The sequence below is a fragment of the Cyprinodon variegatus genome, unplaced genomic scaffold (genome assembly GCF_000732505.1).
Source record: "Cyprinodon variegatus isolate N-32 unplaced genomic scaffold, C_variegatus-1.0 Scaffold548, whole genome shotgun sequence".
In the NCBI taxonomy this organism is placed as follows: Eukaryota; Metazoa; Chordata; class Actinopteri; order Cyprinodontiformes; family Cyprinodontidae; genus Cyprinodon; species Cyprinodon variegatus.
The window spans coordinates 14,305-27,512 of record NW_015151001.1 but is presented as its reverse complement, the minus strand read 5'-3'; the positions used below and the strand labels follow the sequence as shown (position 1 = coordinate 27,512).

General features: G+C 41.8%; 1 protein-coding gene across 1 annotated transcript in view; it reads left to right on the top strand.

The window, feature by feature from the left end:
• Nucleotides 1-13,208, top strand: part of LOC107095454 (metabotropic glutamate receptor 7-like) — a gene marked incomplete at its 3' end in the record, with an annotated part of 119,837 nt that overhangs the window by 101,096 nt on the left and 5,533 nt on the right. Inside the window, exons 3-4 of the mRNA XM_015391570.1 lie at nucleotides 2,901-3,036; nucleotides 3,371-3,525. Of these exons, the coding sequence (XP_015247056.1) occupies nucleotides 2,901-3,036; nucleotides 3,371-3,525 (291 nt within the window). The remainder of the gene's footprint in view (nucleotides 1-2,900; nucleotides 3,037-3,370; nucleotides 3,526-13,208) is intronic.

Sequence of the window (13,208 nt, the reverse complement as noted above, 5' to 3'; positions counted from 1 at the left end):
GTGAAGGTAATGTGGTCCTGATGCTGGAAATTGCTGCGTGCTGTGGATGCTGTAAATATGAGATGTGACGGGGGGGCAGCGTGGAGCTGGCCGCTGCAGTGCCTGATGTTTAATTCATTTGTTGACAGAGCGCAGATCTGCTCAGCCTCGCCTCATATTTGATGCAGAGCGCTGGAGCTGAATATCAGATGAGGAGTGCGAGATGGTGCACAGGTCTGCATGGACAAGTTGACAGCAGTTTGTTGTTGGAGCTGGAGTCAGATGTGAAGGAAATGAGACGTAAATACCGACATGTAACCCATGATCGCAGCTCGCTCCCTCTGGTTCTGTTTTATTTTTCCACAAGTTCAACTTAACCATTAACAGCTGGAATGAACGACATGATGACCTCTTATATTCAGGGCCAGCCATGGTTATGTTTACCAGCTTCCCATTATGGGTTGCCATGACAACCCACAGCTGTTTCTCTGCACTCCATGCTGGTTCCCACATGATCCCAGTGCTTTTATCATCCCAGTCGTAGAGTCAGAAGTGATGTTGGTCAGAACTGATGAACCTCAGATGATGCCTGCTTCCTGCGTGGTTCAAAGGAGGTTTTATCTGCCGTTCTTATCTATTCCCTTGTTTAAAAGGAAAAGTCCGGTCATACTCAGAATTCAACCTTCTGAAAGTACTTTAAATAGGAAATTATTACATAGTGTTCAATAAATGATAAGAGTTTTTAATTAAGAGTGATTTTCATTTGAATTTGTTTTACTGGAGACATACATGTTTTACAGAACCTACCGGTTTGTGACGTCACGGTGCGGTATCGGCTGTTGATCAAGTCCCAGTGCTGTATCTGGTGTTTTTCACAACGCACTATTATCCAAGTCATCTTGAAAACATTCTTCTTGGAAATGTTGGCTACATATTTCGTGTTTTTTCCCTGTCAAGAAGTTCGATGGCAAATCCTCCCACCGCAATGTTGGCAATCCGACGACGAACCTGTTCGTGTAGGATTGTGAATGGGAACGGTGAAATAACTAACTTTTTGTTCACTTTTACCCGATGTATTACAACATCCAACTGCCATGCACGTGGGCATTGTCAGTTCAACTATAGCTCTCGCGTATTTCAATGGTGAAGGCCTCTCGAAATCTTAAATAATTGTTCTTGATTGCAGATGTGTCGCTTGTAAAGCGGGGAGAATGGCGCTAGGCTTACCGCAACATGACATGACTGCTGGAAGATGTCAGGAGTGAGGTGTTACTATATTTTTGCAAAAATAGCTGGTCCCGGACTCAGTGATCGTGGTGAAAATTATTGTTTTTATTTTTGTTACAGATTAATGCTAAAATGTTTAAATCACCGCAAACTTATTAATTTTAGGTATAAATGATGATCCACTGATTATTCCTTGCTGACCGGACTTTTCCTTTAAATATTTGCCGATTGACGCACATATCTGTGAATGTTTGCTCAGCTGCTAGTTGGAGCTCCTATTCTCTGACTGATGAGGGGTATCCAGAGTTCATTCTCCAGAAATGCCACAGTAGCTCATTAGTACAGGTGGTCTATCAATAATAATGAATCAGACTTACCAGTTCCTTGAATTTGATGATAAAATGTTCTACCTTTTCAGTAAATAACACAGAGCAACATCCAGAAAATGCTTTGTTCCCTACTAGCAAAAAAAAAAAAAAAAGAGAGAATTAAAGTCTTTTCCTTAGTTTAGATCTGCGGCTGGTGGAGGTGAATCTACAGGAAAAAAAAGATCCACACAAAGCTTGAAGCATTTCAGCATATGTCAGCTTGATATTTTTCTACGAAAATTCCACATTGATGATTGTGTGGACTAATCACTGCAACCGTAGGGCTGTGACTCACAGAGGGGAATTTCTGGCATTAGTTGTTCCAGTTAGCCAGTGGAGTAAAACATCATCACTTTAAAAGTTTCTTATATTGCTTTGATTGGGTTCAATAATGAAGCAGAAAACAGGACCCAGGTAGAGGAAGCTATGGATAGATCATCTGCATATTATTGAGAAGAGAAGGTCTGGGCATGTATTTCCTTTCGTTCTTTCTTTTGATGGGTTCTGTGATGGTTAGAGGTGCAAATGAAGTTTGTTCCTGTAAATTCCCCTCATAGGGATGGAGTGCAAATGTTTTTTTGACCATCCCACTATTTATTTTGTGCCTCACAAAATAAATTTGATTACTTGATTAATTTGATTTAATTTGATTACTTAGAGTTAAGTTGGGTTAAGCAGTAAAACCCTCTGTCGTTCATATAGATTACAAACTTTCTATTAAGACATTTATGTTTGATTGTTTGGTAGAACCAGCCTTTGTATCTTGAAGGATTTTTGTAAAGCTTTCTGTTGTATAAAATGACGCCTTTGTTGTTGTTTCATTTCAAAGAGTTGCAGCAGCTCTTTAACTGCTTGCCAACTTCTAAAAGCACTGCCTTTAGCCACAGAGACATTCACCAAGCAGGAACTGGTTTGGGAAGTTTCCAAGCTCATGGTGTCCCTTTCCCTTCAACGGATCTGATCATCTCAACTCCCATATTCGTCCTCCCCTTTAACCTTAAACAGGGCTTGTCTTCTTAAATCAACCAACTCACTGCAGTAGCTTGGCTGAGTGACATTTCTTGGAAGGTGCAGCATCTCAGAGTAAAGAAGACTGCAGAGACAGGCAGACGTAGGAGTTTCATGAAATGTCAAAGAGCAGAGGCAGAGCAGGGTTCTTCTGCTACGTTTCTTCTTTTTACCTCTTTGGTGACTTTTAATGCACCTTTTGAAAAAACTAAACCTAAACCTTTCTTGAATTTTGCTGCACGGTTATAGCTTATTGCTTGACTTTCTCCCACCGGAGTTCAACAATATGTTTTATAAATGGTGTTTTTATCTCCTCAGGTGGAATCTGCATTGCTCAGTCACTGAAGATCCCTCACGACCGCAAACCTTCAGACTTCGATAAAATCATCCGTCAGCTGCTGGATACCCGCTACGCCAGAGCTGTGGTCCTGTTCGCCTCTGATGAAGACATCAGGTAGTTGGACCATGTGATTTCACGTCACAATAAATGCTACTTATTGATCAGACAAAAATCAATACTATTTTTAATCATCCCTTTGTGCTATTCCCCAGTTCATTTATTTCGCCTTTTATTGCTTTGTTTGTATGAGAAATATATAAGTACGCTGGATATGATTTATTTCTCTGTTTTTTACTCAGCAACATTGAGTTAAAAAAAAAATAAATAGATAAATGTTTGAAGAAACTTAAACATGCCACTGGCCTTCCAGGCTTCTGTAGAAACTTAGTTATGAGTTAGAGGAGTTCCTTAGGTTGTAATCAAACTGGGGGGTTTTTTTTGGCTGCAGGGGAATTCTGAACGCCACGAAGCGAGCGGATCAGGTGGGTCACTTCCTGTGGATAGGCTCTGACAGCTGGGGGGCCAAGAACAGTCCCATCCACCAGCTGGAGGAGGCTGCTGTCGGAGCCATCACCATCCTGCCCAAGAGGGCCACCATCAATGGTGAGTTTATTCCCATTATTCATCTGTCCATGCATTCATCTATCAAACTATCCGTCCATACATCCATCCATCCATCCATCCATCCATCCATCCATCCATCCATCCATCCATCCATCCATCCATCCATCCATCCATCCATCCATCCATCCATCCNATCCATCCATCCATCCATCCATCCATCCATCCATCCATCCATCCATCCATCCATCCATCCATCCATCCATCCATCCATCCATCCATCCATCCATTTATCCATCAATCATCCATCCATCCATCCATCCATCCATCCATCCATTTATCCATTTATCCATCATCATCATAGGGCGACAGTGGTGTCTGATGTAGGAGTTTGCCCTGCAATCGGATGGTTGTCGGTTCAAGATCCAGTTTTAAGTGTCGTTGTGTCCTTGGGCAAGGTACTCCATCTATATTGGCTACTGATAGCTGTTAGAGGGCCCGATGGCGCCAGTGTGCGGTAGCCTCGCTTCTGTCAGTTCGCCCCAGGCCAGCTGTGGCTACAATGTAGTTTGCCACCATCAGTATGTGAGTATGTGGGTGAAAACCTAAATATAGTGTAAAGCATTTTGGTCAAGTACAGGCCATTTAGCATCATCCATCCATCCATCATCATCCGTCCATTAATCCATCTATCGATTCAATTCAGTTTTTTTATATAGCACCAAACAGGTCATCTCAAGGCACTTTACTGTTCACCAGATCATACAGCCAAATTGATTCAAAGTTTTCTATCTAAGGAAAACCAGTTGATTGCACGACTCATTGACTCCAATGCAATCCCTCAGACTGAGTATGCTTGTAGTGACAGTGGAGAGGAAAAACTATCGATCCATACATTCACCCCTCTCTTGATCTCATGTATGTTAAAATTTTGGTTTTGTTCTCTAAAATTGTTTTTCGGAAAAATTTACTAAATACTGTGTTCCCAGAACAGACCCTGTGGAGCAACAGACAGCAGGGCTTTTTCAACCTTAGGTATGCAGATCAGCCCTGTGTCAGTAGTTTGGAAACCTGAGGATTAGACTCTGAATGACACAGAGAATTTTCTCCGCTGAGTCGATTCAGACATTTTTTTTCTCTCTATTGAATATCAAATTAATTGGAGGTCATGAGCCGGTTAATCGGCTCCTTTCTCATTTCTCCTGTCGTGTTCTTTCTGACACGCTCTTATCTCTGCTTCTCCGCCAACGTTCCCTGCCTCCTGAATAAGCACAACTGCTGAGAAACCCAATCAGCAGTGGGAACATCCACTCCGGATTTGCTGGGAAACTAAAAGGCACACGACTCTTTTGATGCTGATTATGGGTCATGATTATTCCGCCTCTGTCAGCACTGCTGCGTCTGCAGGAAGCACACATGGACGGGTTTTTTTATTGAACTACCGACACAAAAGTTTGATTTTTAATGTTGACATTTCCACTGAGGATGAGGAATTAATTTAGGTCAGTGTTTAAATATTTTTTTTGACAGGCTCCACCGCAGCTCTTATTTAGACCAAGCTCTGTTTTAACCTTTAACTCAATCAGCACATATTGAACGAGGTGACATTTCACAGCGCTACAGATGAGCAGACAGACGAACAAAGAAGAAATGTGCTGCAGGTCGGCTATATGTGTGGGTTGGCTCTAACTCAGTAGGAGGCAGGAAGTTTTTGGAGGAAGCTGGAGCTTCTCCAGGGCATCACAGAGAAACTCAACACTTCTAACCTTTTTACAGATACAATGAGGAAAATGTGAAGCAAAGACCAAAAGACAAACTATTCTATGACTTTTTAACCTTTAAAAGGAAGTAATCTCCTGAAGCATCCTGGCATGTCTTCTGTATCCATGCAGCTTTACCTTCAGCAGCAGAGTCTCTATATAGAGTGGCTTCTAACACCAAGCAGAGAGTTGCTGCACAGTTGTGTTCACGAGTTTAAAGGAAGCGTGTGAGTTTCTGAAAAATGCTAAGAAACAGCTTGAATATTAAAAGATCTGCAGGAGATGAGAGGATTCTCTGCTGTAGCTGCATCTCTCATCACATGCAACACTTTTTAAACCAAAGGTTCTACAAAAACCTTCATCGCCTCAGTGTTTACAGATGAGGATTTTGGGTAAAATTAAACTCCCCCCTCCTTTTTTGTGTTGCTTGTTGTTGAGAGCATATGCTGCTGCTGCATTTCAGAGGGTATCTTTGCTCTCGGTATCCCGCGGCTCCTCCAGCCAGAGAGACACCAGACTGGCTCCCATTCGGTGAGAAGAGGGTGTAAAGACGAAGTGGAAGGTGAGAACTGTAGAGGTCAACAAGCAGGTTGCCCTCCTGAAAGACCCCGGCTAACAGCGTCATCCAGCTCACATCTCAGCAGGCTGCTGTTGCTGTGGTGCAGACATGAAAAGGTGACATGCAGGTCGGCGGATGGTTGATCTGCTGCTTTGTTTGTATTCTATAGCTAAAGCTGTCTTTGTCCTTCAGTAAATCCTGTAACAAACAGCAGAGGCAGCTAAATTGTGTTATGAAGGGAAGAACAGTTTTATAGCTGCTGAGTTTATTCAGCCTCATTCATAGAGTGAAAACAGGAACTTTCTCCCACTAAAACAATATCATCCATTCAATATTAAAATGATGTTAGAGCATCAGAAAGAGGCTCCACTCAGCTAAGATAATTTTGATTAGGAAATAAATTGGCTTTGAGGACTAAAGGGAGAAATCTGGAGCTCTAAAGGTTTGAGATGTTTAGTGATGCTTTAGAAATGAATCCATTCAAAGAAGATTCTCCATAGTTTGTAGAGCTGCCTGATCACAAGAACTGCCTCAGCTGACTCATTTCAATGGGGAGGATCAGCAACTCTGCTCTGAGCCTGAAAGTCAGAAGACCTCTGCTTAACTCCAAGGCCCTGTCTGGCCACCAGCATGTCCTAATATGCTGCTTTATGTTGATGCTCTGTTAGTAAATGTACATGGTAGGCCTCCATCTATGTTCAGTGTTGGGGACGTTACTTTGAAAAAGTAATCAGTTATACCGTAAAAGTTTAAAAAAACAATCCACTGGACTTGGTTTTCAAGATTTGAAGACGTTTCGCTACCTCTCCAGGAAGCTTTCTCAATTCAAATGTCTGTCTAATTAGTTATACGTAGTTACTAGTTACTTCTCCCAAAAAGTAACTGAGTTACCAACTGAGTTACACCACAATAAAAGTAACTAGTTACTAGTAAAAGTAACTATTGCGTTACTTTTGCATTTCTCGCCCCCGTAACCTTCATCACCCGGCCCCCACCTTCTCGCCGTGTGTTTCCAAAGCCAGCTGAATGGAGTGGACGACAAAGACAAGAACCTGCAGAGAGTTTTGCATTTATTGCAACTCAACGTAAATGACATCAGGGGGGAACGGTATCTGATTGGCTTCTAAACCCCGTCACATAGCGTTCCCCTCTTGTTAACATTGGGGAACGGTATCTGATGCGGTGTAAATATCATCAGGCTCCATTACCTCTAGTCATTGGGTGTGCAGTTTTTTAACAGGATGCTCAGATCTGACGAGTGTATGAAATTAATAACTGGGGATGTCTAATTCTGACATCCTGTGTTTTTGGGTTGTAATAGATACTGCAACATCTATCTATCAATCTATCTATCTATCCATCCCGATTTCTCCCTTTCTCCATATAGGCTAACATTTGATCGTTCACGCTCTCCGTTCGACTGTGGCGCGAGCACAGGGCGACTGTTGCGCGCCTTTAGCGAGCATGCGCGTTTCCTGTCGCTTGCGCGGTGACTCGTGCCGCCTGCGCTGTGTGTAGATGCAGGGGAAACCGTATCTGATGGGGAAACGCAGCTCGACGTAACACCGGTATTTCCATGTGGAAAACGCTGTTTTGCTGCTGGAGTCCTCCTCACTCTTCATCTCTCTGTGTGTGCTGTACGTTAACACCCACCAGCGGAAACACCCACCTTCCCAACTGACAGACGGAATCTCACTATACATCAGCCAATCTCATCCTCCCCTCTCTCATGACAAGGCGCGCACGAGTCCTATCATGAAAAAAAGGCTACTTGTGCGACCTGAGTAACGCGCTGTAACGGGTAGTCGGCAATGGTAACTGCTTTATAGTTACAGTCAAAGTAATTATTACTTGTTACTAAAAAAGGTAATGGTTTAATAAAGCCGTTACTTTCAACGCCGTTACTCCCATCACTGTCTATCATGCCCTCTAATCTTAAAGATGCCTGTGTGAGTGCTGCTAGACAGACAGCTGTTATCATCTTTCTATGAGGGCAGCTTCCCTAAAGAAAATAGACCAGTTTAGTAACAACCATCGCAGACCTGGGATCAGATAGACCATCAAACAGTGGCAGCAGGGACCCCGATCAGATGGATCAGCTCTTCCGATCTTCCAGGGGGAAAGGAGCATCCAGCCTGTCAGCAGCCAGTCATGCAGCAAGGTTCTGCTGTGGTAGGAGGTTGGATCATCTTTTCTACCCTGATGGTAACATTGGTAGATGTTACCATAGACTTGGTAGAAGTCTGGTAGATATTAAGAAGACCTTCCTTTGCCTTCAGGACCTGATTTTGAAGAAGCACATCCCAAAGGCCAGGCTGAGTAGGACCAGGGTAAAGCTACTGGATTGGTCTGTCTACAGTCCTTTACAGGCCAGGTTCTGTTGGACACCTCAGGATGTTTTTGCTGGAACAATGGAACATAATAACAGTCAGAACTCAATATTTTTGGATCTCTATAGCAGGAATCAACTGCTTGAAGATGGAATCATTTATTCAGAAAAGCTCTGCAAACTCCAGGTGTGAACAACATGATCTGCAACTTTCAGTCCAGCACAGTGATTCATCTCCTTCCTCTGATGATTTTTGCTCGGTTCAGTCAGACCAAAAGTAGCAGCAGCTCTGAAAGTTGATCTGGGGAAAGATTCCTGTCCACACCTTCGTCTCCTCCCCGTCCCCATCTCTTTTTCCATCCTCTGTGTTTGAGACACTGAGCTGCCAGGTTCACAGCCCCTATGTGCACGCAGCAGATAGCAGCCCGCCATTTTTTTATGTATTTGTCTTAAAACACGAATAAAAGCTTCCAGGTTGGAAATGCTCCTGCTGACAGAAAGCAGAGCTAATCGTTCCTGGTTTCTCTGTTTTAGAAGATGCAGTGTGACTCACTCACTCACTAGGCTTTTCTGACTTTATTTATCAGAGCTTACCTCATGATGCAGGCATGCAGGTGTCTGTTTGCTGGATGATAGCGCTGCGGTTTATTCTGGGCTACCTTCTATAAACACAAAGAACACAGATACTCCCAGCTGGAGCTGCTTGGTGTTCACTCAACTAAGTTTGGATGGATCTAAAGAATATCCATTTCTGTTCGTTCTAAACTGCAGTCAGCATCTCTTCCTGATGTGTGAGCACCTCCTGCAGAGAGAATTCAGAGGATTAAAGGTTGGATCCTTTTTATCTGCACGCTGAAACATCTTTAAAGCTCACAGAGAAGCTACCTGCCAGGTTTGTCACAAACGCAGGTTTATCAGGGACCAGAACCAACCACTCATCTGAATAATCTGTATAATAAAGAAAAAGGACAAACTAAATATTATTGTTCTTACAAAGATCGACACTGAAACCCACCAGAAAAAGCTTAAAGGAATCTGATGGAACGTCCTGTTTTAAAGTCATAGGGAAACAGCGTTCCAACCATTGAATTTCCGAATTTACACTAGTGAATAAAGTGAATGTGATTGGTTGTTTATCAAGGGGGCGGGATTGTTGTGGCAGAAGGTTTGCAACCAAATCTGATTGTAGCCGGTTTCTTCGAAGCATCTTACTAACCAGTTAGCAACTTAGTGCTAGTAGGTTCCCAATGGGAAATTCCTCATCCATCATACATTTTTTATTTAGAGGAAAAATGGGGACGAAGATGTTGTGGAAGAGGACGCCAGGGCAGCAGAAGCTTGGTTTGGTGTAAAAGGCTTACAGCCGTACATGTTTGAGCCCTTGCCTCGCAACGCTGCCAGTTCTGTTAGCTCTACGCCTGCTGAAGACACAGACGTCCATCCCCGTGAACACTGGGACGGAACTCAATGGGAAAGGAAATAATGATTATTATTTCTTATTTAAACCGCTGCATTTATTAGCTGCGACATATGAATCGAGATGCTATGACCGAAAAACTGTGATTGACAGATGACCATTGATATATGATTGGCCGAATTTAGGTGTTCAGGCTGACGTATAATAACTGGCCTGCATAAAATGATGAAAAAAGCAGATTTTTTTTTTTAAATAGAAATTTTCTACATTTTGGGAAAATATGGTCTGATAAAGAGTACATTTATATACATGTTTGAGCCAGAATGCTTTGTCATTTAAATATGATTTCCCTACGAATTTAAGCTTAAAAAAGCAAACAGACACATCTGAGGTACACAGATGTACAGATATTAAAAGTTGTTTTTTGTTTTTGTTTTTAAAAAAATCAAAAATCAAAACAAACCCTAATGGTGTTGCTTTGTGTATGTCCAGCGGACATTTTCAAGGTCATTGAGGGTCTGAAATCTCTAATAGAAAATCATCACCAGTTCAGATTAAACATCCTGAACTGCTGCAGAAAAGTCCCCTTCAGTGGCAGCCGCATGTGAACTAATTCACTTTAAAGATCCAGGAATCTCACGTTGCATGGAATACAAACTTAAAGCATTGGTATACCAAACACCCAAAAATGGAGCAGGCAAGGAACATCTTGATTTATAAAACCACGCTGATGCACAAAAGCAATCAATTTTCCTTTATGGATCACAGCTGTGCCTCAAAGTTTACATCCAAGGCTTCACCTCCCATTGAGCCGTCTTCACGCCCAACAATGGAAAATTTATTGTTACTCCACAAACTGTCCATGCAAAAACTCTGCATGAATTTCATTGTGTATTTAACTGAGCCAGCAGATAAAGGATATTTAATGTTTACCAATAGCAACCACAGCCAAGAAAGAACGTTTACCACAGGTGCTGTTGTGTGAGGTAGAGAGCCTGATAAGTGTCTGTTGGCCACAGTAAATAAAGTAAGTATTATCAATGACACCTTCAGTGTCTGATGTGGACTGATCAGATTAACGAGGAAATCCAGGCAGCATGAGCTTAGCGCTGGCTGTGATATCTCAGGTTTATTTACAGAATTTCTTGTTCCCAAAAGTGGACTCAGGCAGAGATTCAGTTGTATGTTGATTATGTTTGAAATCAATTCATGATGTTAAGAGCCGACATAAAATGCAATTAACATACTGTATAATTTAGAAAATATTAGAAAATACGTTGATGTGATAAAATTGGATAGCTATTTGTAAGGTTTAATATTGGCAAGAATATTCATATTTAGGCTGTAGCTTTTTTTATTTTGCCTATAGTTAATTATAGTTGATTTGGATTCCTGAAAAACTGACTTTGACATAAAGCTTTGTCCATTTATTGCCCATATTAGACATGTATATTATTTATGATTCACAAATACATTTTTAGTTCTTCTCCTTGAGCATGCATGGGTTCTCTCTGGGTACTCCGGCTTCCTCCCACAGTCCAAAATCATGACTGTTAGGTTAATTGGCTTCTCTAAATTCACCTTAGGTGTGAGTGTGTGCGTGAAGGGTTGTTTGTCCTGTTTGTCTCTGTGTTGCCCTGTGATGGACTGGTGACCTGTCCAGGGTGAACCCCGCCTCTCACCCGTAGACAGCTTGAGAAAGGTACCAGCACCCCTCTCGACCCCAGCAGGGATAAGGGTGGCGGAAAATGGATGGATGGATTTTCAGTTCTATTTGTACCACAGATTGTTTATCTATGGGCTATTTATTTGTTTGCTTAGACCGTAAAACCAGCTTCCCTTTTAATTTTTTTCTGTTTAACCCCTGTGATAAAAAGGGATAGCCTGGGTCTGGTGGTTCTGAGGTATTGCTCCGTGAAAACGCGTTCCCTCCCAATTCACCAATTTCCAAATTATCTGATATATTTAAACCAACCATTGTGCACCATGAAACATGAGTTGTTTGATGATTTATTTCTTACAGTATTTCATGTGAATTTCTCATACTGTCATGATTCTGCACTTTTTGGTTCTGTTTAGGTTTTCTTTTTGAATTTTCAGTTACACTTTGATTCGTTTATTTCTTTGTTTTTCAGGTGATTGGTTTCATTTCCATTTTGTGTCATTCTAGTTGTTTTCTAGTTGTATTTGGGTTCAATGTATTTCTCAGTGTCCTTTTCCCTAGCTCCCTTCTAGATCCTTCTCTCCACACCTGCTTCCAATCAGTTGATTACTTCATTCTTTGTTCTGTTTGGCATTTATACTCCTCCTCTGCAGTTACTGTTGGCTGCATTCTCTTCATTCTTTCATTCCCTCCTTGACCTATGTGTTCCCTTTTGCTCTGGTTCCTGTTCTCACTGATTCGTTATTTATGGATTTAGGATTCTGTTGCCACCATTTGTTATTAAATCTGCAAGATACCACCTCAGCTTCCATCTATGCATTTTGGTCCTGTAAAAAAAACTTGACTCAACCTAACACATGCTTTGTATCCTTTATATACTGATCTGTGGTACGACTCACCCTGTTGATCACAGAAAGAGTGTGATGTAACATCTAAATATGTTGGACTTATCGGAATGGAAACCAGCCTTTTTTAATATTTGTGACCGGACCTGGCAATGCCAGCATATATCCCACAGCAGTTTTGGATCTGATAATGATGATCTATGATTTAAGTTTCATATGAAGGGAAAATTGAATGTCTAGGAGAACAAAATCTGGCTTCAGTTCTCCACCTCAGTCACCATCTATGTCGCTGGTTAACCCTGTCTGACCTATAACGAATTCATTCAATAGTTTTGAATCAAATGGAGCAAAACTGAGAATGTAAGAGTCTTTTGATTTGTGACTCACAAAACACAGTTTGTGAAGAGGTGTAACTTTTCATAACTGTAAAAGAAAGAAAATAATCTATTACATTATTTCTCTCTGCAACTTACAATGCATATGGTAGCCACATGATTCAATTTTACCTTCATACAGATTTTAAGCTTTGAAACTAACAGAAAGATCTTTAGGCAAACTTGGTATCTATAATATATTATGCTTCTCAAGCTATTTGATTTGTAACCATCGGCATCTGTGATGTAGGATCTGTTTACCTTCATCACTGCTTTAGTTTCAATAGAAACTCAGTTTTCACGTCCAGGCTCCAGTTAGTTTAAACTTAATCAGAAATATTTAGTTTCCTGACTGTTTCCCCACTCAGCGTTCAGCTAAATCAGGTCCAGTAATTAATGCTCCCCATCCAGCTTACTGGCTGAGGCCCTTGGCAGTGGTTCTGGCCCCTGGCAGTTACTTTATTTTTTTCTGGCCATGAGAGATGGAGCTTGGCTCGACTTTGAGATGCAACCCCAGAATGTTTTTGTTTGTCCGCCTGCTCTGTTTTTCTGTCGAGCAGAGGGGAACTGTGTGCCTCCAGGAGACGAGGATGTGAAGAAGCTGCTTTGTGCTGCTGGTTGGAGCCTTGGTTTCTGTCCCACAGCAGATGATCCCTTACTGGGGGACGTTCTGCCAGAGCTAATATTACATTACATGCAGCTAGACTAGAGAAAGAAAATAAACACTAATTATTTCTCCATCCATCCATCCATCCATCCATCCATCCATCCATCCATC